Source organism: Mytilus edulis, chromosome 6 (genome assembly GCF_963676685.1).
Source record: "Mytilus edulis chromosome 6, xbMytEdul2.2, whole genome shotgun sequence".
In the NCBI taxonomy this organism is placed as follows: Eukaryota; Metazoa; Mollusca; class Bivalvia; order Mytilida; family Mytilidae; genus Mytilus; species Mytilus edulis.
In genome coordinates, this window is record NC_092349.1 from 75171054 (window position 1) to 75190240 (window position 19187).

At 31.4% G+C, this 19187-nt stretch overlaps 1 protein-coding gene and 1 pseudogene across 1 annotated transcript in view; one reads left to right on the forward strand and one right to left on the reverse strand.

Annotated features, from left to right (window-relative positions):
• Positions 1-352: 352 nt before the first annotated feature.
• The window catches only part of LOC139528419 (stalled ribosome sensor GCN1-like), a 94354-nt gene continuing 75519 nt past the window's right edge, over positions 353-19187 (forward strand). Inside the window, exons 1-11 of the mRNA XM_071324392.1 lie at positions 353-615; positions 704-806; positions 2235-2433; positions 2704-2812; positions 3116-3214; positions 3743-3877; positions 4207-4275; positions 4715-4823; positions 5310-5384; positions 7438-7566; positions 18432-18584. Coding sequence (XP_071180493.1) covers positions 592-615; positions 704-806; positions 2235-2433; positions 2704-2812; positions 3116-3214; positions 3743-3877; positions 4207-4275; positions 4715-4823; positions 5310-5384; positions 7438-7566; positions 18432-18584 — 1204 coding nt within the window. The 5' untranslated portion in view covers positions 353-591. The remainder of the gene's footprint in view (positions 616-703; positions 807-2234; positions 2434-2703; positions 2813-3115; positions 3215-3742; positions 3878-4206; positions 4276-4714; positions 4824-5309; positions 5385-7437; positions 7567-18431; positions 18585-19187) is intronic.
• LOC139528418 (uncharacterized) lies at positions 9511-15707 on the reverse strand (annotated as a pseudogene).

Below are 19187 nucleotides of genomic sequence, written 5' to 3' on the forward strand. Positions count from 1 at the left end.
ATTTATTTGCTGAAAGATTTCTGGTTCAAGTGTATGTTTCTATATTTTATAGTTCTATTCTTAATCTGTATACTTCTTAGTAATTTTATAATAAGACTGGTAAAATAGCATTAGAACCAAGGATTTGTATAGTATATACAAATCCTTGTTAGAACTCTATATAAATCGATATTTTTGTGTATTAAAGATCTTCAATGACTCTCAATATATCAGATGAAAGCATAGAATTTTGTTTCTTTGATGAAATCATATGATGTGCCATTCCAAATTAAAAGCTTTTATGACTGATCATGACTGTTTTTTGCCAGATTTCCATAGGTTTTCCGGATAATAATCCGATATTGTTTTTTTCTTTTTTTTTCTTATTTTTCGATTACACTTTTATGTCTTTAATTTAAAAGAGTTCCTTACACGATGTTATGAAAAAAATGATTTCCACAAAGAAACAAGATATAAATTGAAATATTTCCTGAAAAATAAGTCTTTACGACAACATTTACCCTAGAATCAACGTCCAACATCTTATCATATATTCAACTGACTGAAAAATACACCGAATTTGCCGTACCGGGCATTGCACAACCATCCAGCATGGCGGAACATGCGGCGATTTCGGTAAATATATTAAACTAGCAAAACATTTATTTGATTCACAGTTATTGCAAATTTGCCATCCAATAAATTATATTTTACTTTTTTGCAGAGTGCTGATATTTTAAAGAAGTTTGCTCAAAATGTGACAAATCCGAGCACTAAAGAGAGATTGGAGAGTCTGAATGATGTGGCACTATGTTCAAGCAAACAAGGTAATAAGTTAGGCATGTATTATGTGAAGTAGAAAGGAATTAACATTTATGTCATCCCATTTTCACATATGTTTATCTTGAAAACAATTCACCTTCATGATCCAGACATGTTTATGACATCCTCCCCCCTTTTCTACAGTCAGATGAGAGTATAATATCAAGTGATATGTTTACATTAGAGCTCAAGGGTTATTACAAGTTGATTTTGCATGTTTCAGGTCGCAAAGTTAGCAATTGTCCTGTTGTCACAGATGATATAAAGTTGTGCAGTCACAATCTTATGGTGTTTATATATCTCAACTTGCACAATTCGTGTATATGTGTATGTAACAGTAGGTTTTAGTGAGAGAAATTCATGTTTTACTGACAAATTATTACTCCAGGGTTTTCGTTATCAAAAACTAGTCTAAACATTTACTAAATTATATCATCGGTACAAGGACATCATTCGTAAATATACATTTTAACTTAAAATGCAGACATCTCATACGTTCATGTATTTCACATCCAATCTTTTATGGTAATATTCTTTACAAAGCACAAAAGTGTCAGTATTCACCTCAAAAGTTAATAAAACCTTGAAACAGACTTCTTAAAAAGGGATATATTTACGATACTGTTGTCAGGTCGTTTCAGATTGCATGTTTTGTTTCAAAGATGGTTTCTTTGCTCTTAATTAAGTTCACCTCTACCAAATGTTATGTTACTTAAACAAAATGTTTCTCATAACAGTTCAAGTTTGAATTTCGATAGGGTCTATTTAACTGTTCTTGAGTTATGCCCCTGTACAAATGGAAAATTACTGAATTTTTCATGTCCCTTATCCAACTTTAGTTTGCCTCAACCAAATGTTATGTAACTTAAAAAAAATGTTTATCACTCCAGTTTAAGTTTGAATTTTGGTGGTGTCACTAAAACCATTCCAGAGTTTTGTCACTTCTCAAATGGTAAAAATGCTGAATTTTTGTTTCGGTTCTCCATATTTTGTCGCAAAGATGGTTTCTTCACTCTTAGATTAGTTCACCTCTACCAAATGTTATGTAACGTAAACAAAATGTTTATCATAACAGTTCAATTTTGACTTTTGGTGGTGTCACTAAAACAAATTCCAGAGTTATTCAAATGGAAAAATTGCTAATTTTTTTCATTTCTATTCCCCAACTTAAGTATACCACAACCATATGTTATGAAACTTATACACTAAACTAAGATCAAATACAAATTTGGGTAGCGTCACTGTCATGACTGTTATTGTTCCTAAGTTAAGTCGCTTTATAACTTTATATGATATGCAAGCAGGGGCATCATGGACACATTGCCCATTTATTTTTTATTTGACTGACCATCTTCATGCAATATATAGTTTCTTTCAAAAGTTAAAAACTAACAATTATTAGTAATTTTAAACTTGTTAAAATGTATTTTCAGATTTACCAGAGAATGCAGTTAAAGGAATTCTGAAATATCTTGTCCAGTCAGTTGGAGCATATCAAGATGCCAAGTCTAGGAGAGCTGTTCTGAAGATAATACAGATATTAACAAAGGCCTTTCCTGCAGTAGTTGTAAAGAATACAGCTATTGTTCTTAGTTCAAAGTCTTCTCTCCAGACTAATGTTGTAAATGCTAGGTATAAAATTTGTTTTATTGTCATCATACCACATCTTCTTGTTTATGTATGCAGTTTTTCTGGAATTCGCAATGATCATGATTTCATCTTGCATTTTTGTTCATTCTTCAAAATTCGCGATAATAAATGCATGCAATAATTTCTGAATTAACATGATTAACAGTATTTGTTTTCAGATGGAAGAAAAATTGTAAGAATGTTATGTTGTTTGCAAACACTACATGCACATGTATTTGTTTTCTTTATATAAAGACAGTATTTTAATTGCAGCCACAGTTTGTCAGGAGAGTCCTTGTACGCTTTGGCATGGATCTGTGTTGTGTTGAAAGAAATATACCGAAACAAAGCTCAAGTACCGTCAGATGACATTAAACAACTTGTATGTGGATATGTATAAGATAAAATAGTCAACTTGATTTGAAGTTCATTTGACTTTTTAGATTTATATTGTCAATGTTACATTAAAATGATCCACATTTTAAAGTTTCAAGTCAACTTAATTTGTTTCATTTCCATATTTGATTACAGTGCCTTAAATTATGTAATTATATTTGTAGCTAAACTTTAAAAAAAAATCCAGCATATTATTTGATCATATTAATTCTGCTTTGCATGTTGGTTGTGTGGGGGATAATCATGAATTACCAAAATACATGTATAATTAGGAGACATTTGATTTTAGGTTTCAGTTCAGTGTGGATTTGTATATGGAGCTCTAGCAGCAGGAAATAAGTACATTAGTAAAGCTGTGTACAAAAAGATGGTTCATGTGTTCAAAAGTGTAAGTACATATAAAAGGATGAGGTAAGAGTGCAGATGAGACAACTCTCCATCGAAGTCACTATTTATAAAATTAAACCTTTATGTAGGTCAAAGTACGGTCTTCGACACATTTGTATGAGAACTGTATTTCTTTGTGAAATAAGATTTAAGGATGGGTATAATAAAATACATATAAAATTGAGAATTGAAATGGGAAATGTGTCAAAGAGACAATAGCACTCAGGAAGAGCATAAATCAACGGAAGGCCTCAATGGGTCTTCAACACAGCAAGAAAATCCCGCACCCAAAGGCAAGCTTCAGCTGGTAGTAGATATAGTACAGAAGGAAGGTTCTTTAGTTCACATGTTTATTATAAAATGATCTTTCTAATTTTAATGCTGAATTAGAGTTTCGACCCCAATTTCACAGTCCACTAAACATAGAAAATGATAGTGCAATTGGTGCATCCGTGTACTATGGACACATTCTTGTTTAGGATTTTTAAAATTAAGAACTTTTCACATAATTTATACTTATTTTATTCAGGGTGACAAGGTACCAGAAGAGTATGGACAGATGTTACAAAATGTTGAACCCTCTATGTTTGTTCTGTCTGCTGCCAGTGTACTCATGAAATATCTATACAACAAAAGAAATCAGGACTTGATTACTAAGTTAAAGGTAAGCATTTGGGATGATATTTGATTGACATTTAGCTGTTAAGTCAAGGTTGGTCATCTATGCTTACAAAATAAATAAAACCCACTTATGAATGACTGATTTAAAGTCTTGACTGGTAAATTAACTGGATTTCTGTTTCCACTGAATTTGAGTATAAAAACAATCTTTTTCTTTGTTTTATTGAAACCTTCTTGCCAGAAAACATGACAAAGTTCTTTTCAATTGTATATGACTAAATTTTTTACTTTTACCATTCAAATATGAACAGTTTGAACATATCTTTAGACTTTTTATAACATTAAAATTGTTACATTTTTATTGCATTATAGGGTCCATTCTTGGAGATATTTGTGAAGCATTTACTTGGAAGTAGAACTAAGCCACAAATACAGTTACTTGTAAGTTACCTGTTTTTTTCCCCCTTTTCTTCATATAATTCTGCACCAGAATGAATGTTCACATATAATTTGCCATCATTATTTGTTAAACTTAGAATGTGAAGATAAAAATTCAACTGGATAATAACTAGTGTGTCATATATCATGTATATATAAATATAACAGGTGGGAGGATCGTGAGGATAGTAATGATCTTTTTTATCTTCTTTCATTGTAATCATCTTTAAACTTTGTTAAACTACAACTCCTTCAAATGACTTTTGAGTAATTGATCCAAACTTCATGAACTTGCACAGCTTCTACAGAATAGGAAGTTCTACCGTTTTATTTTAATTTTTGATCTTATATTATTTGGAGACAGCAGACAACACACATCTTCCTTAGAAGCTTAAGACTCGCATATTTTGCAATGTTTATCAAAACCTTTTTTCTTTTATAGGTCAGTTGTAAGGATATTCTAAGACACTGTAGTCATGACGACATGAAAGGACAGATTTTACCAGCGGCACAGAAATCTATGTTGAGGAATCCAGAAGTCATATTAGAAAGTTTGTATATTTGTTTTAATAGTATCTCTGAATTATCTTATAAAAAAACAAGAATGTATAAAAATTGATTTAGAAAATAATATTTTTGATTGCATAAAATGTAATATGCTAGTAATCAGTTTGATTTTTTTTTTTAAATTACTTGTTTGAAAACGCCTCCAAAAGGTCATTTCAAAGACTGATTTGATAGAGGTCCAAGATTATGACCAACTGAATAGAAAACAGTCGATATATATCATTTTGCAAGGTAATGTTTATCATATATCAGATAGAAATTGTACCTTCAGCCAGGAAGTAATTGAACAAAAAACACACATCCATTAAATAACCTATTTTGTGCTACATAGAACATGTAGAAATATAAGAATAGGCAAGAATATCTCTAAGGAAAGGCAAGCATGATATTTGATTGTGTATTTCTAGTTAGATAGATCATTTAGAAATTCTTAGTTATCTTGTTTATATATGATTGATTATACTTTATAGGTGTTGATTACCTGATGTCAGGCCTGTCTCTAGATTTAGGTCAATATGTTACTGATCTGTCCAAGATTATTGGTTGTAAGTTGTTTATAAATAGAACTTATATTAGTTAAACTTTCAGGGAATACATTTATTTTCATGGGTACCAAATTTCATGTATTGAGGAAAAATTGTATTTTCTATGATATTAGGTTTTGTGGAATTGCTAAAGTGTACTTAAGTTGAAGACTGCATTTAATTTAGGGCTATTTCAGAAAAAAATGTATGGGGGGGTTGGAAGGCAGTTTTTGTCAGCACCCGCCACCTAGACAATTGTAATTGAGAATTATAGTGCATTATACAGTAGACTCCGGCCAATCGGATACCCAAAATGTCAGCTAAAAATATCCGATTGTCCGATATATTCAATTAGCCGATGAACGTATATTCCTCCAAGTTTTTTTTTCAAAATTGACAGACACGACCCTAAGATACCAATAGCTATTATAGCTGCTTTATTAATGGAAATTTGTAACTAATCTCAATGTTTTTTCAGGTACAAGTTCGGATAATTCGGTTGATTGAGTAATAGATCGATCAGTTGATTATAATGTATTTTGTTTATCTATCAGTCTATTGATTTTTTAATTATGTGTTGATTATCTGAATAAAATATGTACCTCTTAAATAATGAGACTTGTTGTTTTTGCGTGATTTGTTTCATTTGTGTGTTAAAACAGGTAAAAGTTAAAAATAACTATGCATTCTCGGAAGTAGGCCACAGGTAAATCTATTAATAGCTACGAGTTCTCTAAACTATAATCGAACTCGGATCTAATTTTCTACAGTTTTTTATTTATGAAACACATTTCCAATTTCAAGTAATACAACTATTTTTATGATTATAAAATTGGACATCAAGATGAGTAAAATTAATTTGCTTTTCTATATTATCTGTCATGGTTCAAAATAAAAGGCTGAATATTATGTAAATTAGGAAAATGGCGTACGTGTGTACAAGTTATATAATTCTATTTCACCTGGGATATGCTATTGACACACGATTCCTTATTTTTACACGGGACTTCTATATATATTTTAATAAATTGTTGAGAAAGAGGTACATTTCATTCATATTTAATAAACATTGATGAACATCACGCAGTTTATCATTTCTGTCGTGTACTTGTTGGTGAAGTAAATGATAACGATCACATTTGGATAAACACATAACAAACACATCTTAGGCAAAACATAATATCAGATTCATAAAATAAACAAGACAAAAAGAAAAAATATGTTTTATTTGTCTATAAAAGATCGTTTTTATTAATAAAATGAAACATTTCTGTACTGAAGTTTTCTTAAACTTCGTAATGGCGCAACTTCCGGCTTCATTTCCTGTCAAGAAAAATATGAAATTATTTCAAAATATTCGATTGTACATGGTTTTCACACATTTTTCATGAATTTTCCTATCCGATTAGCCGATATATTCTAATAACCGATATTCGATTATCCGATGTATTTTGACTGAAATGTATAGGGAATGGTTCGGTGTTTTGAAATAATATTACAATAGCCGATATATTCGTTTAACCGATATCCGATTAGGTGGAGTCTACTGTAGTGTGAAAAGTTGCTCAGATAGCCATCACCCATGTATTAGTAATATAATGTGCCTTCCACCCCCCCAATACATTTTTTTCTGGAATAGCCCTTACACATTCATTGGATATTTAAATTTGTGGTCTAATTAATGTTAACTATACCCACAGAAACTACAAACATATTTTGGTTCTCCACAAATACAACGAATTCATAGTGAACTTAAACATGTAAAGAGGTTTACAGACCTAGCTATTGACTATATATTTGCAGCTGACATAATAAATGTCTGATCACTAAAGTTTTATTAGATAATATGATTTGAAAAATTAGCATTTGAAGATAAAGGAAACTAGCTTTATGAGTTTAAGCAGTATAACATATAACATTAATTGTTTAAATTGTGGAGAAACCCAATTTTAAATTAGTATAAATTTATTTTTACCAGATATGTTTGAAATGTAAAGATATTTTTTTTTATTTCAGAAAGATTAGTATAAATGACAAATGTTGATTAAAACAGCAAAACCTTTTTCTTTTGCAGCACAATTTGGATCAAAGGAGGAGAATACTAGACAAGAAGCTGCACATGCATTTAAGAGCTTAGCTGAACAATGTAGTGATCACGAAGCAGTAGAAAAGATTGTTACACATTTGTTTGCAGTCTTGAATGGTAGGTTACCGTTACTGGTTAGAAACTTATTTACAGAATCTTTGTGGAAATTGCAATAATGTTGAAAATTAATCTCATTTTAAAAATAAGCCTGAAACAGAAAACCATTAAACCAATCAAGATATTATAATAAGAAATATGTACTTCATATTGTTATTATATAGAATGACATAGTTTTAAGGAAGCTGGCTCGTGATTTTTAAAGTAATTAACTTTTTTTCATATATGCATTTTTGAAATCCTATGGGTGTCTACTTTCAATAAAATACAAAAAAAACATAGGTCACCGTGCTAACTTTTCCGGGAGCAGCCTATTTATGGACATACCGTTTCAGCCATGTTGGTTTTGCACAAAATATCTCTATTTTGCCCATTGTAGATTTTACCATCCTCAAAAGTGGAAATAACTCTATTGTCTGCTTTTATTCAGATAAAATGCTCCAAAACAATTCATTTAGTCAGCAAATTGTTAAAAAATATACATTATGTAAAAAAAAAAAAATTTTGGGGGGTGATAAATACCAAACCCTCACCCATTTTTTCAACAAATCTTGAAGTCGACCCTTCATTTAAATTGTAACCTAAATATATGAAATAGTAATTAACTTTTTTTCATATATGTATTTTTGCAATGCTATGGGTGTCTACTTTCAATAAAATACAAAAAAAACATAGGTCACCGTGCTAACTTTTCCGGTAGCAGCCAATTTATGGACATATACCGTTTCAGCCATGTTGGTTTCGCACGAAATACCTCTATTTTGCACATCGTAGGTTTTAACATCCTGAAAAGTGGAAATAACTCTATGATCTGCTTTTTTTACAGATAAAATGCATCAAAACAATTCATTTAGTCAGCAAATTGATAAAAAATATACATTATGTAAGAAGAATTTTTTTTTTTTGGGGGTGATAAATACCATACCCTTACCCATTTTTTTGAAACAAATCTTAAAGTCGACCCTTCAATTTAAATGTAACCTAAATATATGAAATAGTAATTAACTCGTGTTTCCATAGTTATATTATGTACAAAACATTTTTTTGATCATAGTAAACCCAAAATAATAGCATGTCACAGTCGAAACAAAAAAAATACGGTCAAGGGAGACTCATTCCAAAAATATGATTTTTACTTTTTTATGGATAATTGGTTGGGATATCTTCAATCAACATTTGCGATGACAAAATGTTCAACATTCATGGTTTTGAGGTGAAACAAAAACAAACCACACTGAGGGCACTACTAGGTAAATTGCCAATACAACCCTAGGGATCTAACAATTACATGTGCAGTTGTGACTTTGACCTTCAACATAAGTACGAGCATCACCCCTCAGCTCCATTAGTACCCATCTTCACAGAAGCAAACAAATACTTGTTACTTGCCCTTGCTATAAAGTACAGGCATACTAAATTGTATAATAAAACTTTTATTGTAATGTGTACAACCATTCCAGAGCCTTAGGTGTAAAGGCCAAATAGAGAGACAGTAACCTTTGTTAAGAATTGTTTAGGCATGAGATTCATATAGTGACACGGTTTTCAATAAAAAAAAATGATTTTTATTGATAAACATGAAGATGTTCAATGTACATATACAAAAGACAATGTTACATAACTAGTAATTACTTTAAAGAGGTTAATACCCTGCAGGAGCAATACCTGACAATATGAACTTCCCCATAAACTCAATAAGGCATTACTCCCAAAGACCTTTAACCAAATTCTATCACAATTTGTATGTATATTTATAATGACACTCGGCAAGAGAATCAAATACAAAATATTTCTGTATAACATTTACCTAAGATTTTAATTTATGAAGGAAACATTTAGAAACTGGCTTGAAATTGATGATAACTTAAATATATATATAATAAGTCACGAAGTTTCACTATAGTTTACCAAGGACATATTTGGATATTTATATTTTTTCTGCAGCTATCATTGTTGTCAAGTAATTAGGAAATGCTTATGTTTTAATAAAATTTGTAATAATGAGCTCTTTCTACAAGAATTTTAGCCAATTTTTAAAATATAAATATTCTGAAGAGAAGATTTTTGAAATTTTAGTTTACAATAACATATTCTAAATGAAGACTAGATAATATTCATTTTGAGATAAAGCTGACATTAGACAAGTGCACTAAAAATTATTAACTTTCATTGCATGAATTCTTAAAATATTGAGAAATAGCTGCAATAATTTTTGATGATTTAGTCACTCTTGGTCCTTTTCCACAACTTTCTGACAAAATTTTCTGTAATCCCTCTTCTTCTCCTCTAGAATGCGCTAATTTGAGAGCTGCATAGTTCAAGTTGCTTGTTGCCATTTTCTTACACATTGTTTTTGATAAAATGTTTTCATTCACAAGAATTTGAAGTGATGGCAAATTAGTTGCTGCAACATTTAAACTTTCATGGCAAAAGAGTGCATAAGCTAATGAAAAAAATGCTGTTTTCCTACTTTCTTCCTTGATTTTATGTGTAGTGAATAGTTTATGTAAAATTCTTACATCGTCCATGGCATTATGAGCAGAATATTCTTGCTGTAGAAAATGTGAAACTAATGATTGTTGAGAATATGACGATAAACCAGGATGTTGTGAACGAAATAAAAGTTTGGTATCAAGAAAACCAGACACGGAATTATTAAACTTCTCGATTTTTCCAACTGCTTCTAAAGCATTAAACAGAACATGGCAATCAAAAGATTTAATATTGTGTCCATACAGACATATTCCACTTCCAATTTTTGAGAAAAAAATCAATAAATGCATCTAAAGCCCTAGATATGTTAGTTGATTCAACAAATTTTCCATTGTGATGCATTCGTCCATTTCGTACAGTAATACCAGTAACCTCTGATGCTGATGAAGAAATTGATACTTTTGGTTTGACGTAACATTGCCACTGTTTATCACCACACACTGCAGTCATAGATCTGTGTTATATGGGAGTTGCGACCTGTAATTAAACAAATGATATTTAACCACTGTCATTGTTGCCATTTTGTAAAAAATTGAAATGCACATGCATATGTACGTGCCTGTCCTAAGTCAGGAGCCTTTTACTCAGTGGTTGTCGTTTGTTTATGTGTTACATAAATTTATTTCTCCTTCATTTTTTTGTGCATAAAAAAGGACGTTGGTTTTCTCGTTTGTATTGTTTAACATTGTAAATTCTTGGCCTTTTATACCCGACTATGGGGTATGAGCTTTGCTCATTTTTGTAGGCCATACTGTGACCTATACTTGTAAATTTCTGTGTCATTTTGGTCCCTTGTGGAGATTTGTCTCATTGGCAATCATACCACATCTTCTTTTTTATATGAAGTGTCAACAGAAAATGTGGATGACAGCATCGTTTCATTATATTATACACAGCAACCTTTAGTAGTTGTGTAAGATAGATCTCATTATGAAGCCAGCAATTATCATTGATATGTAATTCTAACATGACGTTGTTGATGTCAAAGCAACCTAAATAATAGTGAACCTTGTTGCAAATGAAAGACAAATCATACACGTTGAGCTATAACAATTTCCTCTATAAAATTGTATCTAAATTTATAGTAATTTCATGCATTTCATTGGCTGATATTGTCCTTATAAATTTCAGTAAAACTTTGTATTGCATCAATTGAAAATATCTCCCTTATACCATTGATCTATAAAAAAAAAGATGGTTTGATTTACATACACTGTCCAAATTTTTTTTCATTTTTAAAATAATTAATTCAATATGAATATATAAAATCAGGATAAATTCTTTACACAGTGTGCAATTGACCTAATATGGAATATATAGGGCCAGTAAAATTCATTTCAGCTTTTGTCTCTTTTCACCCGATATGAATTTTATTGATCCGATAAATTCTCGTATTAGGACAATTACACATTATGTTACTAATAATAATAATCATAACAAACTGTAATACCTAATCCAGTGGTTTCTAAATCGAAACAAACATATGCAACATCATCTGGAATCTCAACATCAGCTGGTGGTATTCTTGGTGCTGGAATTTCTGTGATATCATGGCTTTTGAGTGCAACACAGCTACTGTAGCTATCCCCTTCTCTGAGCTCAGAAGCTGCATAGGACTTGCTCCTGAAAAATAAAAATAACATCATCAACCTTAAATAAAGAATTTGTAGCACTTTGACCACAGGCACTTGTTTCTATCCATACGAAGGTCGACTATCCATATAAATATTCTATTTATATGGATAGTCGACCTTTGTATGGATAGAAACAAGTGCCTGTGACTTTGACGGTGACTTTCAATGAAATAAACATTAATTTTATCTATTGTGCTGTCAAAGATATCTTGGGTACAGGGTAAAAAGTATTCAAGCTAGACATTCTAAGGGGAATAACTCCTCAAATTGTCAAAGTTTCTGAAAATAATAGATACTATTTTATCAAGCTAAATAAGGAAGATCTAGTCTGTCTCTATCTGTCTCAATTAACTCTAAAAGTATCAGAGCTATCATGCACCAATGGATAGTTTATCCCATTGTTGTCTTTATCCCTAGGAGCTAAATTTACTTGTTGGTACAAATAATTGACACAAAGAGGCAAATCTTGAAATACAACTAGCACAATTTTGATATAACAGGAATACTTTCCTTGTTTGAAACTTTCCAACCTCATCCAATCAAACATGTATTAAGAAAAGATTAGAAAAGATGTTGCCTTAAAAATTATACACATGTAACTTATAAGAAATGCGATTATTACCAATACTTATTATAATTTGTTGTATAGTATATACATGTATTTATGAATTGTGGTGCTCAATTGTGCACAAATAAACTTGATTCATTGTGTTTTGAATAAAGAAAAAGATTCATCAGAGTTATCCATTGGTGTGCTATTTGAGTAAAGTACATATTGATTAATACATAATTAATTTCTACCCCTTATATATTTTCTTATACATGTATATAAAACTGTCAAAAGACCAGCAAACAGGGTAAAAGTTATCATTATCGGCTTTGATGTTGTGCACTAATGTTTACATACTTTTTAGATTTGAGTGCAAGTCTCTTTATCTTTGCTTTCCTAGTAGTGGCAATTGCTCTTCTCTTTCTACTTTGCAAGTCTTTCAGTTTTGCTAGGCGAATAGTATGTGCACCTGGAGACAATCCCATTCGTTTATGGACCTGAAATATAAATATAGATGTTACAAGATGAAGATATGCAAATTAGTAAAGAAGTTTAAATTAGAATAAAAATTTCAAGGCCTTAACTGAGTTCTTTTGAGTAATACTTAAATTATCAATAATCTGCATGATATTATAAAGTTTGTAAGTGTAATCCCTATATAATAATTAAGTCCTAACAAGATAATCATAAAAAAATCTTTTTCATTTCGTTTCGGTATATATATATATATATGCATGACATGATATAGGTTCAACTTATTTGATTTCAAATTTCAAATATATTCCTTTTTAGCTCAATTACTCATTATTCTCACCAATGATACGTATGTGTAACCAATGTTCTTTTGTAATACACTTCCAGCAACCCTATAGTTTAAGCTGGCTGATCCACTGTAATGATGTGATTTAGGTGCTTTTGAACCAACTGTTTTGTTAAAGCTTTCATTTGCTTGCGTGCTACCCAACGATGCTAGCTTTTCTGCATGACTGATGTAGGAATCGAAAACTTCTGTCAAGGTTTCCTTTAACTTTTGATCTTGTATGGGTTTTCCATTAGGAAGAGATTTGTAGACCTCCTGTGGATTTGTTATGAAGCGGCACCACGATTTGTTACACTGACTGTGATCTCCGAAAGGGTGCTTTGATAAAGATTTTAAGTCTTTCTCCATTACAATGGTGTTACCATGATTTTGTGCAATGACATAGTTGAAGCATTTCTTTAAATATTTGATAATTGTAGATGTCAAGCTTTTGTTTGAATTTTGAAGTTTATACAATGTTTTACTAAAGTTCTTTTTTACGTGGTTTTTGTCTGATATTTTCTTAATGTTGGCATCTACATGGCGCCTAAGTCTTGCTATGGTGGTTGAATCATCATCTCCAATAACTGTTCCTGTTTTAAAACCCTTTGCATTGCACTCTGAGACCATTTCAACTATCATGTCCTGCTCCATGGCTTTTGCTGATCCCTCCCAGTTTTTTCTGCAGTCTTGATCTTCAGCAGGTTCATTTCTGCTTGCAGCACTTGAACAAACTCTACATGATCTTGATCGTACTTTGTAGTTGGTTATCTTTCCAGTGTATTTTCCTATCATTGAACAGTGTCCTAAAAATTAAAATGATTATTTATTTCACTTCCTAAGACTGTTTAAAATATATGCCATGATTTTTTAATTTTTTTTTGCAATAACCTTTTAATAACAATGGGTTGCAAAAAGTGTGACATCAAAGCAAAACATGATCAGTCAGGACTCTGTAGTTTAGTAGTTGTCTTTGGTTTACATATGTCATATTTGTTATTTCGTACATTATTTTGTTAAGAATAAGACTGTCAGTTTTCTCAATTGAATTGTTTCATATTTTTTCATGTCTGGGATTTTTTTTTAGCAGATTATACATTATTGGTCTTTATTATTGTTGAAGGCTGTATGGTTGCCTATAATTGCTTATAACAACTGTATTTGAAATTGGTAGATATTATATACAATATAGTTATCTCATTGCCAATCAAACAACATCTCTTTTTCTATATGATTAATATTAATGCAGAAAGTCCATGCAGACAAAAGAAAATTCAAAGTGCATTTTCACCCCTGAATTAAAATTTTCCACATGGGCAATCATTATATTCTTGACTGGGTACAAACATTAAAATAATAAAAATGTTTGAGTTAAGTCATGTTTTAAAATGTGGCCAAACCTCCAATTCACATATATATGAAAATTGTTTTTAATTTCCAGCAGCAGATCCAGAACTTTTTGTAAGGAGGGGTGGCACTGACTCCAACGGCTCCAGTTATGCTTCAGTGATTCCCTATATTACCAACCAAATATTTCACACCAGGGGGGGGGGGGGGGTTGTAAATTCAAAAATTATTGTGTATTGTGATGTTGGGATATCTACATTCTTGAGGAAAAGAAGATAAAGTCATACTCAAAACATTATTTTTTTTAATCCTTCTTTATCTTTGTATAAAGGTTCATACCTGACAAGCTGTCATATGCTTTTCCACTTCCCCTTTTCTGCCAACCAGCATCAACTGATACAGCTAACTGGTCATCACCTGTTTGTCTAAAAATTGTAAATAGAAAAAAGTTATGTATGATTCTTAAATAAGATATTGTCATGAATGTGTAAACTAAAATTAGGAATCTTTGCTACCGTTAGCTTAAAATTTTCCCAGTTTATTATACGAGTTTAAATTTTATTCATTTTCAAAGCTTTTATGCACTATTTTCTTTTCTGTTATATATATGCATAAAAATAAAATTACTTACAAGTTTTTTGTTTTCAATTTCAATTTCCTGCAAATCTCAGGATTCCTGCATTCATGTGTATTGTGCATGAATAGTTCACATAAAAGTAGTTTTGGAAACATGGTTTATCAAAGTGTAAACCAAATGAAAAATTCATATTGACCAATCATATTCATGTATTTATTGATATGCAAATCAATTCATATAAGAATTATAATAAGATAGTCAATATTTATAGAGATTAATATACATGTATGACCTTTTTCATATGTGCCCTGGTATTATCAAGAGACTCCTATAAACTGGAAACATATTGCAAATAGGACTTAATTGTTTTCTTCCAGTCATTACACATATATATGCAAAAAGCACTGTATTAAAAATGAAGTACATTAATAAGATTAAAAGTTCTTTAAATATGTAGAGAACAAAATCATCTTTTAAAATGTGTATATATTTACTCTGATGTTAATCTCTGTTCTTCAATCATCCATTCTTTAGTAGAATTCTGTGCCATTGCCTCTAGTGCATCACCAGTCTCCCTTTGTCTTCTATCCAGCATAGCATGACTAACAGCAGGTATATTTAGAGCTGTCAAGAGGCTGTTTATCTGTGTTGTACCAATCCCAGCATGAAGCACACCTATAGAATTAGTAAACATTTTGAGTAATACTTTTAAGTTTGCAAATTTAGAGAAAAAACAATTTTCCTCAATTCACATGAGTTATAAAAATTAGCTCTGTAATAATTAGTAATTAGCATGTTTAGCTATTTACATACACAAATTACAATGTAAACAGTAATGTCATCAATTTATCAAACCAACTAGGGCATATATCATGTATATATAGGTTTTTATGTCTGGTTATAATTAGACCTGTTTTAATAATTAATAAACCCTATTTGAGAACAAATGTCTTTAAATATGACTTAAATCACCTTTTATAAAGCATATATTTGAAAATTATGAAGTAATACTGCACAACCAATAGCTAAATTGGACTGATTGATTTATGGAGAGTTAAAAATCATTATACATTTGCATGTTTGCCATGTTATTGTTTATTGTTTAACTGATATTATATAGTAGTTTGTTTCAGCACACTTGTTGTTTTTGCAACCCTCTTAATCTTCCTTCAAAGCTCCCCTGACACGTTTTACATGAGGGTGTAGATACACGTACATGTATAGGGTTAACAGAATATAAAATAATGGGTCAAAAAATAAAGAATAGAGAAAAACTTGCCTTTAAAAGGCCAACAAATAATGAATAGAGATTAAAGGGGTGCTAAAATGTAGAGAATAACTGCAAGTGAGTGCAAGAATTAAAGAATTGGATAAAACATATATCCTGATTACAGAAAACAATATGTCTAGAATACTGCAGTTATCAAGTTTAATTACAATATAGCCAGATACATATATACATGTATTAGACAGTTGGTTTTACACTAGTAATTTTGGGCCGCTTTATAGCTTTTTGTTTTTTGTGAGCCAAGGCTCTGTGTTGAAGGCTGTACATTGACCTGTTTACTATTTTAAATTGTTTTTTTGGATGGAGAGTTGTCTCATGGGCACTCACACCACATCTTCCTATATCTATGTCCATTGTTTTTAAAGAAAGGAGAGACAAATTCATATTCCTGATAAGTATACTGCACATTTCCTTATTTAGATATGTGGTCAATTAGTTCATGTGTAGCTACATTGTACATTGTACATCACAGGCACTTGTTTCTATCCATACGAAGGTCGACTATCCAGCTTCTATTTATATTGATAGTCGACCTTCGTATGGATAGAAACAAGTGCCTGTGTTGTACATGTATGTATTTTTATGTGTTCTTTTTGACCATATAACATGTAGGAATAAGATTGGATACAGTGTATATTGAACATGTCTTATCAGTGGCTAACTTTGTGTTCATGTCAAACACCTGCTGGTGTCTCTTTCCTGTTGGTACAGTGTTTACGAAATGGCAAACAGTATTCATGCATTGTATCTTCAAAAGTGCCCCCAGACCATAGTTCAATACACGGGTTGTATGTGATAGTGATAACGGATTGTTACACATCTTACATCCAGCCAGACCATCTGCAAGAACAGAGAGCTCAACAACCCGCCTTCCTTCTCTCCAGTCATCACTGTCTCTGACATATACATTTTTTTCCACAAAGGATAAATCGGGAAAATCCCGTGTGACATACTCATCACTGACATCAGGGCGGACAGGGTTTGTCGTCGGATTGTCATGAGTCTGAGGTAAACCAGAACAATAGCCGTGCTCTCTATCTAACTGGTGTATGTTCCATCGCCTAACTTGGGTAGCTGAAACATTCTCTCGTCGTTTAAATTATTTTTCATTGCGAAAATATCCCCGGTTACGTCCCATTTATAATTGTTCTGTCACCTGACGACATAAATAAACAATGCCGTAAATTCTTGTTTTGCGTCGTAAAGTAAAACATAACGAAGATTTGGTTCTTTTGCAGTATGTTAGTATGCAGATAAATAATATAAAAGTTCATTCCATGCGTATATTAACCATCAAAAACCCTTATTTTATTTATTTAATCGACTATATTTTACGACATCATACGGTAACTCGATATGCGCGGCGCATTCAAAAACGGCCGAGCGAGCTTCCTTAAGGCAGTCGTATAATTTTTTAGTGTTCAAAAATAGTAAAATCACAAAAATACCGAAATTTGAGAAAACGTCAATATGGAAAGTCCGAAATGTAAAATAAAAAGCTCAAACACATCAACTAATGAATAACAAATGTTATATTCCTGACTCGGTACAGGCATTTTCTTATGTAGAAAATGGTGAATTGAACCTGATTTTATAGCTAGCTAAACCTCTCACTTGAATTTTTAAACATATTTATTTATAGTGGATTGTGAAACAAGTTATTGTAACTTATATTAATCCTTTCCCACTTTGCTGGTGCGAGTGCTGCCTTGTAGCAGCATTAGCCTGCTCTTTTTCCAAATCTACAAGGGTGTCTTTTGCGTGCAAGAGATATTGCTCTCTCTTAACACGGGTCATCAATTTATCGTCCCCTTCTGACGGACTATCATCATTCCCTAAGACCATCCTCACAAATGGTGTCAAGGTAGAGCCAAAAAGTTCAGTCCCTGAAATTTTCATCCCATAACGGGAATGGAACCAGGAACCTTTGTGTAGCTCACTTGTATGACAGACACATCAAATTCCATTATATTGACAAAGATGTAAAAACAAAACAAACAGACACTATACGTAAAATTGTCAAAAATACAGCAGTCAACATTGTGCTATAATCCTAATCACTTAAAAAACATACAAACATGAACAAAGAAGCACAAATGGCATACAGACAAAGCATATTAGTTAAAAATAAAGACACATAGTGTGGTATTGATACACATTATATTCTTATGATGCAGGTTCAGAAGGAAAACTAAGCATGGCTGACCAGAGAATCAGTGTTCTCCAAGCCATTGGTAATGTAAGCAAGAATGCAGTCAGTGGTGCTAATACTCTACAGAACCTCAGTACCAATGTATCAGAGAATTTTCTTACCTTACTTCAGTCTGAAGGTATGTTAAAGTATCATATATTCACTGCTGTTAAAACTGTAGATTCCTTAATTTTCTCCCAATACTTTCCTATGGATTTCATTGGATAGTTCATCAACTATATTGCTAGCCTGTCTACACTGAGAATTGTGGCAGGTACATTCAACTCTATTAATCTTGATTCACTAGGATTGGCTGTTTTTCTTTGGAAGGTTAGTGGTTCTCTCTTGGCACTCTGGATTCCTGTACCATTTAAAACTGACCACTACAATTTAGCAAAGGGTGTGAAAAATGTGTCAAACACCAACAAGCAATCAATCAATCCTATCGATTTCATTGGTAAAAGTAAATGACCTTTTCAAGTTCACACAGAAGTGACTTTTGAACTTAAATTGGAACAAACATAATAATTTTTTCTCTATTAAAGAAGAATATTCAAATTTGATTAATGACTAGCTACCAATGATTCATATGTTAGGATTTGGGTAATTTTTAATGTTTCATGCACAGTAGTACAGTAAAATTAGAGCACAAAAATAAATACAAGGGAAGTTTTTGATAGGGAAAATTTCAAAAGTTAGATTTATAAAACAAAATAACAATTACAAGCATTGACAAGTGTGA